Genomic DNA, 17025 nt, shown 5'->3' with positions numbered 1-17025 from the left:
AAGTTAAACTCTAAAGCCCCTGACCACCGGTGTGTGTGTGTGTGTGTGTGTGTTTGTGCACATAAGCATGAGTATACATTTACTGAAAAACATATTTATTAAAATAACTAAGGCTTTATTCTGTCAACAAAAAAAAAATGTAAATAATGCCAGCTGATAAACGGGGTTGTTACAGTCAATCTGTATTCTCCCTGCATCGTGGATGACTGCTGACACTGTTGAATTTTAACTATGTTTCATTAACTATCAAACAGGCTGCAGCTCCGTTACCGATGTCAACTTAGCATTGTACTCCAGCAAGCATCTCGGATCAAGCTTGTAGATTATATAAGTTAGGGCCGTGGGCACCTTGTAGGATGTCTTTATTAAAATAACTATGACCTTATTCTTTAAAGGTTTTAATGTGTATTTGCAGCATGGTGCTAAATGCATCTTACTGGTTCCTATTAAATGCAATTAAAATAATCATGTACCCCTTCTTTAAAATAACAAGACTATATCCTAAATTCTTACCCACCCTGCCTGATTCCACAGTTCCTACCCCCCACTTATGTGTCCCCCCACCCCACCCTACCCTTCCATGACTTGTGAGATAAGGAAAGCACACTTCTGCCTGCCTGGTCGGTCATTTCCAGCCACTATTTAGGTTCTTCCTCAAATCTTGTTGCCTAAATGACTTATATCCCACTCATATTAATTTAAAATTTCCCTATAACAAAACAAACCCTTATACATTTTAATAAAAAGCGTGAACAATATATGTTTGGTGTTTTTTGACTGAGCAAAACTCTTTTAGTGTTTTTTGTGCGCGTGTCCTATACAACTGTAGTTTGTATACCTTTAAACATTAACAAAAAACAGTTAATGTCTTTTCTTTAAAATTTACAAGTCTATTTCTGTCTGTTTTTCGCGATAAGTTAGTAAACGACTAAGTTAGGGTGCTTTGGGGTTTGGTCACACATTGCGATCAGCAACCTAAAGTTAAACTCTAAAGCCCCCCGACCTCCGGTGTGTGTGTGTGTGTTTGTGTGCATGCGCGTGAATAAACATTTACTGAAAAACTATTTATTAAAATAACTAAGACTTTATTCTTTCAAAGTTTTTAAAAATGTGTTTTGATGCATGTCACTAAATGCTGCTTAATAGTACCTAACCGGGGTTGCTCCCCCCAGAGAGAGTTGCTAGTCCATATCATTTCTCACTTAAAACATGACAGGGCTTTTGGCGTTGGAAAATAACGCATTTACTTAAAATAACACATTGACAAACACGACAAATGTTTTTATCCCTTAAATTATTGAAATAACTAAGGTATTAGTCTAACAAAGTTTTAAAAATGTTTTTGAAGTTCGTAGCTAAATACCGCTCACTAGTTCCTGCATCTATTACATTAATAATGTGCTGGGTGTGCTTTATTGAAAATAAAACGAACAAAAACAGCTAAATTATTTTATTAATTAAATCTTATTGGCTTAAACTTTATAATAATTTGTCATACCCCCGTTTAAGTTACGGCACTTTACCCTGCTGATTAAGCCATTGAAGTTAGATACTTCATCCAGCCCCACAGACCCGCTGCGGGGCGCCCGGGGCTATGCTAGAGTCCCAGAGCTGTGGTGTTAGACATCGACTTTTATTTCAATTAGACATATATTATTTTATACTATTTACGAATAAAACAGATTACCAAATAGACGTAATGTGCTTTCTGCCGGGGCGTGAATGCTGTCTGTCTGCTTGTCACACTCAGGACCAGCGGTTAAACGAGATGTTACACGCACTCTGCAACAATTTGTCAATTGACGCTTCCTTCTCATAGGCTTATCGCTCACGGCTCCAAAAGCTCTCGCGCCTACGACCCGTTTCCCACTGCCGCGGACATTAGCTGATCGACATGTCTAGACATGCAATACGCATAAATCCCCCCTAAAAACAGTATTGCTGTGTTTTTACCGTTATAAAATAGGACATTTTGTTAAAAAATAAACCGTTAATAATACACAACTACTGCTTTTACCATTCAAATCTGCCCCGACTCTCTTTCCTCTCTAGCTAGAAAAGCTCGACGCGTCCGATGACCCCTTAAAACGTATTTAGAATATCGCATTAATAAATTCATATAATGTATTTTATTACTTTAAAGACTAGCGATTCCAATTTGGTGCCATATGCTTTTATCTTGTAGGCCGTAGGATAGCTCCATTTCTACCGGCTATAGGCCATGGTAAGTCTGGGCTATTATATGCTTAAATTCTTTAGTAATTATCGTTGGCTATGCGCTTTATAACACATTTTATACTTCTTTTACACACGTTTACTTATTGTATACACACTTTAAAGTTCCGAAAACGACTTGCCTCAGCTGTTTTCAATAAAAGACAGTGGTGTGTGGGTATCGTGGCTGTACGCACAAGCACGACATGGAGAGAGTTATTTTAACAAGGATCGCCAGCGTTATTCCTTGATTCTTGTTGTCGAAATGCTTAAGATGTTTTACTTTAAATAACACATTAGCCGAAAAGAGTTTCATTGCTTAAAACGATGAGGTTAAAGGGGCTTATTTGAAATAAAAGCTCAGCATGTGTTGTCATACATCTTTTCAAGTTCTGGTTACACCTTTTGATTAACCGTACGTAGATAAATTTAGCTAAATGTAGCTAAGCAATCCGGGGGTGTTGTGCTGTCGACCCGAGAAAAAGGTAGTTGCATTGCAAAGGTAGATGCATGAATTCTTGGTCCAGCGACAATTGTTCGCCATTTGACAGTTGCTTGACGCAACGAGTTGGCTCCCAAACATATGGCTGGCATTTTCTGTATGAGACAATTTGACAACTGATCGCCATTTGACAGTTGCTTGACGCAACGAGCTGGCTCAATAAAGGAAATACTGTGTGGATCTACGCGCATGCGCTCGCTTAAACAAGAATTAACAGCGTTATTCTTTGATTATTGCTGTCGAAAATGCACAGAGCGCTTTACTTTATTATTCACATTGGCAGAAAAGTGCTTCATTCCTTAAAAACATTACGGCTATAGGGGTTTTATTTGCTAAAACAGGCGCTCCGCCGGCGTAGCCATTTTGAAAGGGGCGTCGGCGTGGGTGCGCATGCGCCAAACACCGGACTAGCGATCGTCCATTCCGACCCGCGTTGTTCAAACAGAGTAGTAGCATGTGGCAGGTCTCTGGGATCGTTTCGTCCTATTTCTTCTAAAAGTTTGCCGCTTACATGCTTTCTCAAACCTGGTAAATATAACTAAAGTCTTTCGTGTTGGTTAAATGTAATGAGAGCTCGCTTCTTTTAAAACGACGGGGCTGTATATTCATAGGTTTCGCTTGCACTTGTTTAAATTTGCTCTTCTGCTGCTTCTTTCGGGCATGTTTGTTTAAATTCACACTGCTTTTCTTTTAAAATAACACTAAGGGTTTTCTTCTTTTGGTGCTTTCTTCTTTAAAACATTTTGGTGCCTTCTTTTAAAATATGCCGCGGCGCTTACTAACAACATGCAGCTACTGGCCGGGACGGACGCCCCCGCTGAACGTGTATGCGCTAGCTTGCCAACATCCTGCTCTATGTTTTATTATACCTTAAAAACGTAATTAAAAAAGCACATTAATAAAATACATGTAATGTATTTTATTCTATTAAAGTTTAATCTCCCAAACCACCCTATCGGCAACACGTGGCATAAGCATGTATTGTTACCATATGTGGACATAACGGCAATCTCCCAAAACCATATCGCCCCCTATCGGCAGCACGTGGCATAAGCATGTATTGATACCATATATGGGCATAAACCCTCGACCAATCAGAATAAAGGACACGCCTCTTCCTCTTATGACGTCAGAAGCGGAGAATTAAGCTCCGCCCAATGTACCACCTAATATCTCTTCTGTCATATTTGCTACCTGTACACTGACAATAAAGGCTTCCTATTCTATCCCATTAATGTCCTGGTTCAGCGCTGCCCAAAGCGTAACTGAGTAACAGACTTAATCCACGCTCTCTGGTGACTGAGCGCAGCAGCCTGATATCGCAGCGGCGACACTTTTGCTTATAGAGGGCAGCTTCCTAATCTGACATTTTGTTAAATGAAAAATCGACAAGATAATAACGTACCTCACCCCCAACACCCACCCTGAGGGAACTGAGTACACATAAATCACATAACACGATTAAATGACTTTATTATAGTATTTATTATAATTATAGTGTACGGTGTCTCTCTCACCCCTATTAAAATATGGGAAAGGAATCATTAAAAACCAAAGTCCTTACTACGTAAATTAATACCAATAAATAATTAAATAAGTAACTAATTTTTTCAATAGAAGACGATACATATTTTTACTTCTTACAGTAAAATAGGGATTAATTTGAGACGACAGAACCTCACGTCCGCCCCCTACTGCCGCCCTGAGGTAACTGCGGGTTTCCCGTCGGTCGCAGCACGTGAGACACTGCGGTCCCTCAGTTAACGTCTCCATCACAACACGTCAGATACATTTAATGGGTACATTCATTATTTAATGTGCAATAAATCATTAACCTGTTAATATATTTCTAAAATGAAAATACTACAACTAAAACGAAAATGTTAAAATATTTTTACAGAAGTGGATTAGGGCCATGTGGAATAAAATTCAGAGAATTCTGAGAAAACATTCAGAATTGTGAGAACAAAGTCTGAATCCTGAGATCACAGTCAGAGGCTGGCTGCAAACCTCAGGCCACATGCAAGATACCGAGCAGAGCACACAGATGTCCGTCCTTGTTCAGGGTATAAGTGGAAATGTGAGTGTTGGTGGAAAGTGACAGAACTGGCGGCATTCATGTCTATTCCTGGAGTTTCAGAAGAAGCCAATGCACGTTTGGAAGAGCAAAAAGTAAGTGAAAAAGTAAATCTTGGTTGTATTATTGTGCCAAAATGTTTAACATTAGCAATAAAATTTGAAGTAAGCTTCAATGTTTTGTGTCCAAGTGAGCATGTAACATGTAAATCAGGTCTGTGATGACTTTAAACATGATGTTAACCTGTTCAGGTGATAACTGTAACTGTACTAACTGTAATGACCCACTGTGTGCCATTGTTCAGTGTTTCATGTCAGTAGCTACGCTTACAAGGTACAAGGTTTTTGTGAATCGCAATACAGTCAGAATGAAATATTTACCTGATCACCAAATAAAGTGACCTGGTGGATACGTGTGTATGCAAGGGTAAGAGCTTTGTTGTCTCCGGATGCACGTCAGGACAGTAGACACTCCGCAGGTCTGTCTTCTGACCCACAGCTCTACAACACAGCTCTGCTTTGCAGCTGCCATATTTCCCATTAAACAGTGTTATGTGTGAAATCCACTGCAACAGCCAAAGCTCAGGAAGGCTTAAGCTGCTAATGTGTGTAGATACTGTGGTCTCACTGCCAAGACAGTATGCTTCCGCTATTACAACATATCTGAATGTATGGCTTATTACAATCACATTCATAATAATACGACATCAGCAAATCGATGTTTAGCAGAATATCTAGTGATGGTGTTGGTCTTGCTATAATTAGCACAGATGTTTGAACAGATGCCAAGATCCTCTGGGACTGTGGTTTCAGTCTTTGCTCCATGTCTGTGGAGTTTACATGTTCTCCCCATGTCGTCGTGGGGCTTCCTCCAGGTCCAAAAATAGTGATTTGGAGTTATCATGTGTGAGTCTGCCTGAGAGTGTCAGTGTGCCTGTGAGTATCAGTGTGCCCTGCAATGGGTCGGCACCCCATCCTGGGCAGCTTCTACAAAAGGCTCCAGTCTCACACAACCCTGAACAGAGATTTTTGGTGACATAGGCAGAAAAGGGAAAAATGCCTTGTCGAGTCGTATGCTGTCTCACGGTTTATACTCCGACGGCGTTCCATAAAACTGAGCATTGCCATAGCGGGCTTCCCAGTTATTTATGCCGTGTCCCTGTTTTCTACCCTTTACCAAGCAGGCCTGGTCTCTGTGCCTTTAAAGCAGACATACTCACATGCACACAGATAGATGTCATATTTCACACCCAAAAACACACTTTTATGTGTACTGCTAATATTTAAAAGTATACTTGTGCCATTTAAGCATGGTTACAAAAATTGCTGAGAAATGCATTTCAATAAATGACAGAAGGATGAAAATCCTTTGATCTCAAACATTAGTATTTAATCACAAATACACATTATACCCTGATACATAAACAGCAGTTTTTACAGTCAGGAGAAATTAAAAATGCCAGCAGAAATGGCAAACTAATCAAAGATCTCATATAAACAGCATACAACCAGTAGATAACATAAAACCTGTGTAATACGCCAGAGCTACTAAGCTGAACTAACCACATGAGACCTAAATGGTGACCACGGTCATTCCGGGTCTAACGGTACCATTGGACTGAGCAGTTTAGATCTTGTTCTATTGCAGATTGTGGGAGAAAATAAGAGAAATGAGAATCTTCTGACCTAAACGGACAGATAATCCTTTCCGCTGTATCAGTATACATGTGAATAATAAACAAATTTAATTTTTATTAAATGTATTTCATTTTATTAAAGTATATTGTTCTTTCGAGAGGAGTATAAGCGAAAGTTTATTGCCATTGAAGAAAAAAAATCGATTGGCTTTGCGTGTCCTTCTAAAATTCAATTCAATTTCATTTCTATGGCGCATTTTTTACATTACAATTGTCTCATAGTGCTTTATATTTTCCCTGCCAAAAGTCCCCCAGTGAGTAAAACAGAGGCGAGAGTGGCAAAGGAAAACCTGCCTAGAAGGAAGAAACCTTGGGAGGAACCAGACTCAGAGGGGGAGTCCATCCTCCAGGGGGCAGCAGAGGACGTCAAATGTACAAGATGACAGAGTCATAATTTACACTGTCCAGATTTTAAGATGTGAGTCTCAATACAATAGAGCAGGCAGGAGAGACGTCACAGGTAGCAGAGGGATAGCCAGGGATAGGAGGGAGCATAAGTAGGAAGGAGAGGAAGGTGGGAACGCAGGTATGGGGAGGCCCTGAAATGTCAGGACTCCAATATCACAAGGGGGTGTGAAGATAGAGTGACATCACCCACGGTTCGGTTCATCCAAAGCCAATGGCACCGATCCCCACCCAGCTCTGCATATCACACTGAAGGCCTAACTGGAGGTAAGCAGCTAGCTAGAACGTTTTACTCCAACACCAATTCAAGACTGAGTAGGTATTATTTCAATTTCAATGGAAGACCAAGTCAGTGAGTAAGTGGTTGAAAGACCAAGACCAGACTCAAGTGACACAACAGACTCAAGGGATCAAGTAACAAATCATTAGCGGTCAAGGTGGTAGGCAGAGGGGGGGGGAGGGTTAAGGAGGGTGTTGGAAGTGAAGGAGAACTTGAATGTGTGTGGTGATGATAAGTTGGGAATGATGACAGAAGTGACTGGAACTCCATGGGATGATATCAAAGCCACTCCATAGACACAGCAACACCGAAATACACACAGACATCAAAGCCACTCCATAGATACACAGACACAGCAACACCGAAATACACACAGACATCAAACCCACTCCATAGATACACAGACACAGCAACACCGAAATACACACAGACATCAAACCCACTCCATAGATACATAGACACAGCAACACCGAAATACACACAGACATCAAACCCACTCCATAGACACACAGACACGGCAACACCGAAATACACACAGACATCAAACCCACTCCATAGATACACAGACACAGCAACACCGAAATACACACAGACATCAAACCCACTCCATAGATACACAGACACAGCAACACCGAAATACACACAGACATCAAACCCACTCCATAGATACATAGACACAGCAACACCGAAATACACACAGACATCAAACCCACTCCATAGATACACAGACACGGCAACACCGAAATACACACAGACATCAAACCCACTCCATAGATACACAGACACGGCAACACCGAAATACACACAGACATCAAACCCACTCTATAGATACATAGACACGGCAACACCGAAATACACACAAACATCAAACCCACTCCATAGATACACAGACACAGCAACACCGAAATACACACAGGCATCAAACCCACTCCATATCATTTCATTACATTTTATTTTATTCAGAATCAGAATTCACTTTATTGGTACAATTGCATTTACTATGAATTTGCTCTGGCATTACTGGTGCATTAACAAACAATATATAAAAAAAAAAAACATTTTGCATGAGTTTGGCAAAGTGAACAAACATTTATTTCATAAAATTTATTTCTGTCTAACATACGTCACACTTCAGATAGAGTAAAAAGTGTTATAATGGTTATAAAGCAGAGATTTTACCTTTTTGCCGTGGAGAAGCAGCGATATGTGACACTCTGATAAAGTAAAAATGATTCCTCCAGCAGACAGTGAGCTATCCCAGCATGCACAGCGACACGGGGGAGTTTGGATAATAAACCCTAAACCCTGGATAGAGGGGTTCAGTGAATGAGGAGGTGAAGCTGTACAGGAGGGCCAGTCCATCAGAGGAGACTCTGTAGAAGGACAGAGTACCAGCCGCCTGGTCCAGATACACTCCTACTCTGTGGGAGCCTGAGGGCTTTAAGGGTATGACAGTCTGCTTATTATTGTGATGGACAGAGTAACTGTCAGGAGAGCAGCTCAGCATCCATGACTTGTCATTGGCTCCAAGCTGACAGTAATCACTGTCTCCTTTCCTCCCGATTCCTGTATAAGTCACTCCTATCTGGGCTCCATCTCCACTCCACTCAGCCTCCCAGTAACAGCGACCAGTCAGACTCTCTCTGCACAGGACTTGGCTCCAGATGTCAAATCTCTCTGGATGATCAGGATATGGCTGCTTTGCCCCCCATGTCGCCTTCCTGTTCCCCTCTGACAGAGACAGGCGGCTGTTTGCTGTGTTGGGGTCCAGCGTCAGCTGGCAGGAGTCTGTAGGCAAGAGGAAGAGCGATTAATCCCATGACGAAGCCCAGCATCTCCATCATTATCACTGTCACACCTCACACACTCACTAACACAGAACTCGCTCCAATACACACATTTTATTCCCAATATACTCATGTAGCCGCCCGAGTCTGCGGCGCTCCGGCTGCCCCCTGCGCTGTGAGACACGCCGCGCTGAGAGACTCGCTGGGGACCCAACTGCACTTTAGCCTGCGCTCTATTATTCTGTACGATACATAAAATATAAAAACGAAGCAGGAATTGAAGTATGTGAAATACCTCAGGAAATGTCGGACGCTGCGCGATACCGGCAGGAAGACGGGGCGAAATGATGCGCATACTATATTAATAGCCTTAATTACAGGTAAATAAAATTATAAACAGCATTAATCAAACATGTTAAACATGAAATTGTACCCCATAGAGTACCACTATGAGTTAATTTGTCTTTACTTCAAAATAAGAACTTCCTTCAAACTCCTTCGGACACATACCCCCCTCCAGCAGCGTGCAGCGCCGACTAGTGATGTTTCGGTCGCGAACGAGCCGCTCAAAAGATCCGGATTTGGACAGAGAGACATTTTTATAAAGCAAAACGCCTCCGCGGGTTAGCGCTCCATACTGCTTTGAATGTGACTGAAATTTCTGTTAATGGCGTGTGAGTCGCGCGACCAATCACGTGATTAGTCAGACAAGGGGGGAGGGTGCGCGTGCTGACGGTGTACAGGTACAGAGCACGAGGGAGGGAGAGGAGAGAAAGAAGGAGAGTGGGGCGTGAATAATAGGTAAGATGAGTGATAGTCGGATACGCGAAGCGGCATTTGGATGCATTTTAATAGCTATGATAACTCAAAGGCAGATGCACAGTTTGCAAGATGAAGCTGTCATTTCGAGCAGGATCCACAAACAACCTTCACAGACACTTAGGAACTGCGCATCCAACAGTTCAGATGGAAGGAAAAAGACAGGCTAGCGTGCCTGCTACTGCGAGAAGCCGGATCAGCCCATCTAAGCTGAGGCACTTCGCCTTTCTGTGCCAAAGGAAATGTTAAAATATTACACTGTTAGAAAGGTGGTAGATACTTGTTATAGTGGATAGAACCTAAAACTGTTGGATGCTGGTGTTTTGCACGTTGTAGTTCATTTTTTATTTTTTATTATGATTTGTTATTGTTTGACTGTTATGAATAGATGAAAGACAAAAACTGATTTTACACTTACATAATATTCAATACACGTGTAGTAATTTTTCAGGTTTTTACATTTAATCTCTTTATACCAAACACAATGTAAAATTATAGTATTTAGGAAATCATAAGGTTTACTACACATGTTAATCATGCGTCAAAACAGAGCTGAATCCGACTGAGGCAGAAGTAATAAAATGAAGAGTCATTTGGGAGCCGGAAGAGCCGGCTCTACTTGGTGAGCTGAGCCAAATGATCCGACTCATTAAAAAAAGCCGAAATTCCCATCACTAGTGCAGACTGAGGAGACGTTCGGTGTCACAGCCAGTTTGGGGAGATTACGGGTGCTGTCTTAGGACAATATTAACAAATCTCAAAACAGTACTACTACAGAAGTTCCCAGACTCCCATTGTTATTTAAGAAAGTCGTCATCTTTAAACCCAAAAAATGAAAAAGAAAAAAAGCAGACAAACATCACAATAATTGTGTGAATGTTTTCATAAAGTAGGACTGACAGTGTTAAGAATAAAAACATGCAAACAAACTTACATTTCTGGATCCCTGGTCTGGTCCTGCACTCTCCACTGTGGTCCACACTATAGCAGAAGCAAAATGACATAGTGCTGCTGTATCCATTTATTTAATTGTTGCATTTTCTCCACAAACAGGAGTCTATAGCAGGACAGACACACATTCTGTACTCACTTCAGTTTCTCCAGTTTACAGCTGGGATCCTCCAGTAGAGCAGAGAGCAGCTTCACTCCTGAGTCTCCTGGGTGATTGTAGCTCAGGTCCAGCTCTCTCAGGTGTGAGGGGTTTGACCTCAGAGCTGAAGCCAGGGAAGAACAGCCTTCTCCTGTGATTCTACAGCCTGACAGCCTGCAGAGAGACAGACAATATCTCTCCAATAAATAAAAACACCTCACCACTATGAGTATTACTTTTAATTAAATGTGATGACTTCAATAAAGCTTTCAGCAATTACACATTACAGTGTGGAATATGCAGTGATATTGACCTCAGTATCTCCAGTTTACAGTGTGAATCCACCAGTCCAGCAGAGAGCAGCTTCACCCCTGAATCCTGCAGGTCATTGTCACTCAGGTCCAGCTCTCTCAGCTGAGAGGAGTTTGACCTGAGAGCTGAAGCCAACACTTCACAGCATGTCTCTGTGAGTCTACAGCTGTCCAGCCTGGAAAAGGAAACGTGTTAAGATATAAATACATACATCACACACAGGTATATCAAATAAAATATCAAAATAAACATTTTTAGTACAATTAGACATGTAGCATATAGCTGAAATATCAGTTATTTTGTTGTTTCCTTGTCCTAGTCAGAAATGCAAATAGTTTTTACTTGAGACCTTACAGGGTGAGTTACCCTGAGACTCTGTAATATATGCATAAGTATTTTTATAAAGCTCTGAGCAGCGCTGGGGCTCAGTGATCAGCACTACAGCCAACCCAGGGATTCTAGGGTTTTGGGTTCAGTTATGCCGATGATACGTGTAAGTGTATATGTTTCTGTGGGATTGAATATCAAGAAGAGCTTAAGTTATTTTGATTATATTTTTCTATGACTTTTGAATTGCTGACACCATGACTGAAATCCTTATTTTCTGCGTTGCTGTACCTGAGAACCTGTTAAATTTCCAAAACACAAATCAGACAATTATCAATCCAGTCAGACAGGGATGAAATAGTGATGCTTTATTCATCCCCCTATTAAAATAGTGCTGTCGCCTCTCTGATCTTGCTCTCTCTGACACACACATACAGGTCAGAGTGCAGGGTTGGCCAGCATTCCAGCCCCCTGAAGCTGGGGGGTAAGGGCCTTGCTCAAGGGCCCAAAACCAGCATCACTCTGCCGGCCAGGTATTTAAACCGGTGACCTTCTGACCACAGACACAGAGTCCAAACCCATTGAACCACACACCACACCAAGAATGTTAAAAAATATACATATCCTGTAGTATCCAGAATTAAAAAGAATTTCTGGGTGTCTATATAAATACACTCTAATTGTTCTGATGAGATATAAAAGCAGTATCATGAATAACATCTGTACTTCTTTAGCAACAGACGGACGTAAGATCACTTACAGAGCTGTCCTAGATTTCTTGATCACAGGCAGCAGCCTCTGAAGACCTTCATCTGATCTGATGTATTTCTTCAGATCAAACACTTCCAGCTCCTTATCTGACATTAGTAACACAAAGGCCAGAGCTGACCACTGTGCAGGTGAGAGGTCTGCTGCTGAAAGGCTTCCTGAACTCAGGTATCTTTGTACCTCCTCTATTAGAGAATTGTCACCCAGTTCATTCAGACAGTGGAATAGGTTGATGGTCCTTTCTGCAGATAAATTCTCCCGAATTTTCTCCTTGATGTACTGGGCTGTTTCCTTAATGTTATGTGAGTTGGGTCTTGTCTCTCCCAGTAGTTTTTGTAACAGAAGTTTACTGGAATCTGTTGAGAGGCCAAGGAGGAAGCGGAGGTAGAGGTCCAAGTGTCCATTCTTGCTCTTTAATGCCTGATCTACTGCAGTCTTCAGCAGGTCAGCTGATGAGTTTGACAGAAACACATATAAAGCAGCGAGATACTCCTGGATGCTCAGATGCACAAAGCAGTACACCTTCTCCTGGTACAACCCATACTCCTCTTTAAAGACTTCTGTACACACTCCAGAGTAAACTGAAGCTTCTGTGACGTCAACACCATTCTCTGTCAGATCTTGCTTATAAAATATGAGATTGCCTTTCTCAAGGTTGTCAAAAGCCAGTTTACCGAGTTTCAAAAGGAATTCCTTGCTGTATTCCTTAAGCTTGGTTTCATAGTTTTTCATATACTTGTCATGTTTTAAACTCATCTGAAAGATCAGGAAGTGTGTGTACATTTCAGTCAAAGTCCTTGGAATTTCTCCCTTCTCAGTCTCACTAAAAAGCCTTTCAAGGACAGTGGCTGAAATCCAGCAGAACACAGGTATGTGGCACATGATGAAGAGGCTCCTTGATGATTTCACATGTGTGATAATCCTGCTAGCCAGGCTCTGATCACTAAATCTCTTGCTGAAATACTCCTCCTTCTGGGCATCACTGAACCCTCGTATCTCTGTCACCTGGTGGACACACTCAGGAGGTATCTGATTGGTTGCTGCTGGCCGGGAGCTTATCCAGAGGACAGCGGATGGAAGCAGATTCCCCTTAATGAGGTTAGTCAACAGCACATCCAGTGATGTTTTCTTTGTTACATCAAAGCAGCTCTCATTCTTCTGAAAATCTAGAGGAAGGCGACATTCATCCAGACCATCAAAGATCAACAAAACTTTGTACCTACACAGCTCAGTGGATTCAAGCGATTTCAATTCTGGGACAAAGTGGTGAAGCAGGTCAATCAGACTGTATTCATCCTTAATCAAGTTCAGGTCCCGGAAAGGAAGAGCAAAAATGAAGTGAATGTCCTGGTTTGCTTTTCCTTCTACCCAGTCAAGAATAACTTTCTGCACAGAGACTGTTTTCCCGATACCTGCGACCCCTTTTGTGAGTACAGTTCTGATAGGTGTCGCACGTCCATGTAAGGGTTTAAATATATCATTGCACTTGACTGTAGCATCTTCTGTTACCCTTTTCTTGGCTGCTGTTTCAATCTGTCTCACTTCATGTTCATCACTGACTCCTCCAGCTCCCCCTTCAGTTATGTAGAGTTCTGTGTAAATCTCTTTGAGAAGTGTTGGCTGTCCTTCCTTAGCTTTCCCTTCAAAAACACACTCAAATTTCTTCTTCAGATTACATTTGATTGTGCGCTGATACTGCGACAGAAGATGCCCTGAAATGAAATGAGAGCTTTTCAAAAAACATTTTTTACTCAGTTAAGCCAAATTAAATCAAATTAAATAAATGAACTGAAATGTAAACACATTTTTTATAAACTCTTTTTCTGCAGTAAATCAAACACACACTGAATGAGGTACAGCTCTTACGCTTCTCCAGTTTGTCAGCGAGATCATTTTGCTCCATGGTCCTCAGGATGTACAGTGTGATCTTCAGAGCTCCGTCTCTACCACAGGTCTTCTGCATCTGACCATCACTGTCCAGGTCATTTTCCTCCTCCAGCTGAGGCTCAGAGCATTCTGGGTCATTCTGATCCAGGTACCTTTTGAATTTCATCAGCTCATCCTTCAGAAACATTTGAGCTTTTTTCTCCAGTAACTAAAATGAACAGTTACAGTTTAATTATCGTCACTCCAGGCACCATATCTTTTCATTTGTGAATTATGCTGCATTCCATTTCAACCCAATTCCAATTCGGAGCTCCTAGTGTGAAATTTCAACTGGAACCCTGAAGTCAGAATTCCAGCTCGTGAAGTTGGGGAAACCTACACAACTTCGACTGCAGAATTCGAAATGGCTACTTTACATCAACTGAAGTTAAAGCTGTAGTTTTGCAGTATTTTTTAGCAGTTATGTAATATTTGTTGCTCATTAAATTGGATGTACACACCATTTTCTGTGGACGTGTTGCTATGGTGTTTTTATGTGTAAAATATCACGTAACGTGTTATCAGCTGGTACTGCTAACAATGGCTAAGAATTAACCTGGTTTGAACAGGAGCCCGTTTCAGAAAGCGGGATTTCTTGCTTAGCTGAATAACTAATAAAGAACAATAAAATAACTTTAGGTTAACCTGGGTGTGACGTCATTCCTAGTTCAGACTTCAGATTTCCGAGTTAAATGGAATGCAGCATTAGTTGTAAATATCTTCTCGTTGACAGGATGAACTACCAATTGTACATCTGTAGAAGATATATGTCAATTTAGATAAAATATAAGAAAATATACTTCAGTAATAAATGCACACCTTGAAGATGGATGATAAGTCTCCTTTATTCACTCTATTCACTCCGTCCCTTTGAATACAACACAAATATCCAATTATTATATTGTTATTTAAACAGATGTAACTGCCATCAACATTTTCAGCTTATTTCGTTAGGGCGGCTTCCTGACATCAGCTTGCTTATGACAGTATAATAGAAGCAGTGACACCTAGTGGCAGCAGAGAGAGACAGCAGGTAGCAGCCATGAGAGATGGTTTGGCATGTAGCTCCCAGTCACTCAATGACATTCACTGGTTACTTCTTGTAAACTGTTTAATATGATTTCAGACAGATTTCAACTTAATTACCATAACTATCCGGGAGTGGAATTTTTTTTTGGGGGGACAAACTTGGCTTCTCCAATTTAGGGCCCCCCAGCTGATCTTTTTTTGCAAAAAAAAATACATAGATCAAATGTTCACACCAAACCATTTATATAATAATTTTGATTACAATAAAATGTATAACAATATAACAATATACAAATTTTGCATGATACCCCCCCCCCCCCCCCAACAGCATTCCTGTTCCCCTTTTGGCTCCCAAAGCAGCTCGCTTAACTCCAAAGGGATTTATTCTGTCCCTTGTTTCCAGGGTTAACACTAGACTGCCTGTAATACTCAGGGGCTTCCTGTCTCTTGCTGGGCTGCACCTCAGCCTCCAGCAGGCCCAGGCACTGGTGTGACCTCTGGCAGCTCCGTAGGGGATATATATATGGGGATCAGGAGGAGTTTGAGTATTGTGGGGTGAATGTTTACTTTTTCGTTTGTAGCCTTGTGACTTTGTTGCAGGAGCCTGGATTGATTTATTGCCCTGGAAACGGCAGCAACGGAACCAGGTATTTCAAACCATGTGATTGGATGGCGAACGGAGGAGGCACTTGGGGGAGAAAAGGCAGAACAGTTGGTGATATGGAGAGAAGGGTCCAGCTGCAGACGCCTGTAGAGTGGAGCTCCACCGGAAATACGTGATCTCAACTCTGTGATACAGTGAATAAACCCTAACCGGAGCTCCACTTTACGTCCTTAAAGATCACGTCTTTCCTGTGGAGGTGACGTTTTTCCGCTGGAGCTCCACTCTACAGGCATCTGCAGCTAGACCCTCTTGGTTATGGAGGGCATGAAGCAACCGGAAGACAGAGAGGACTGACACATGGGGAACACAGGAGACAGGAGTTTGCAGGAAGACCAGGGCCAAGGGAGGAGAAGTAACGGGGGGTGCGACAAAGAAGAGTGGACATGCTCGATCCTGGAGAGCGGCGAGAGGAGAGCGGTGCAGGAGGGCGGAGTCAGGAGAGGAAGCGAGACGAAGCTGAGAGATGCCTTACTGGAGGGGGAGACGGCTTGACGCTGGGGGGAGTCCTGGGCTAAGTGTTGAGCTAAATGGAAGCCCTTTATCTTTAGCAGATCTTTACGTTGAGTTGGTGCCCAATTTGGGCTTCGTTTTGGGGTCACTCAGTTAAGGGTGGCAGCGATTAGTATATTAATTCTCCCTTTAGTAGATACCTTGGTACCGTGCTTGTTGATGTAGTGACTGTGCGTGGGTGGTTTCAGTTTCCGTATTGTTATTAATAATAATAATAATAAAATTAATTGTGTGTGTGTAATAATAATATTGCAGTGCTGAGGTGTGAAGTGTGGTTTTTGCCGTGATAAACCTGGGTATCTCTATAAGGTGGTTTTAAAGGGGTAGGTGAGTATTGTGTTTCTAAAACCTGCTTTTTATGCTCTATCTGTTGTGCTGTTAGCAGAGTCCCCGCCTGCCTGCCTTGTTCTTGTGTCGCCATCATAGGCCTGGGGCGATTGGGGGAACAACTGCCTCATGGACATGGCCTGGTGGCTCCGACCCAATAGTAGACTGTGAAGGGATTCTTTTATTGGGATAGTTACACTCTTTGCCATCTGCTAGCTGGCAGTGAATGTGTATGTTTTTTATTTGTATAATAAACTGAAAAATACAAGCCTTCAGGTGTTTGGAGTGTGTG

General features: G+C 41.8%; 2 protein-coding genes across 2 annotated transcripts in view; one reads left to right on the top strand and one right to left on the bottom strand.

Annotated features, from left to right (window-relative positions):
• Positions 1-17025, bottom strand: part of LOC125739602 (NACHT, LRR and PYD domains-containing protein 12-like) — a 926911-nt gene that overhangs the window by 398544 nt on the left and 511342 nt on the right. Inside the window, exons 24-25 of the mRNA XM_049009876.1 lie at positions 11184-11300; positions 10988-11044 (exon numbers count right to left, since the gene is read on the bottom strand). Coding sequence (XP_048865833.1) covers positions 10988-11044; positions 11184-11300 — 174 coding nt within the window. The remainder of the gene's footprint in view (positions 1-10987; positions 11045-11183; positions 11301-17025) is intronic.
• LOC125739613 (tripartite motif-containing protein 16-like) overlaps positions 1-17025 on the top strand; it is a 100307-nt gene that overhangs the window by 18855 nt on the left and 64427 nt on the right. The window lies entirely within an intron of this gene.

Source organism: Brienomyrus brachyistius, chromosome 4 (genome assembly GCF_023856365.1).
Source record: "Brienomyrus brachyistius isolate T26 chromosome 4, BBRACH_0.4, whole genome shotgun sequence".
Classification (NCBI taxonomy): Eukaryota; Metazoa; Chordata; class Actinopteri; order Osteoglossiformes; family Mormyridae; genus Brienomyrus; species Brienomyrus brachyistius.
The sequence above is the reverse complement of the archived record's forward strand: the minus strand, read 5'-3'. Positions and strand labels throughout refer to the sequence as shown.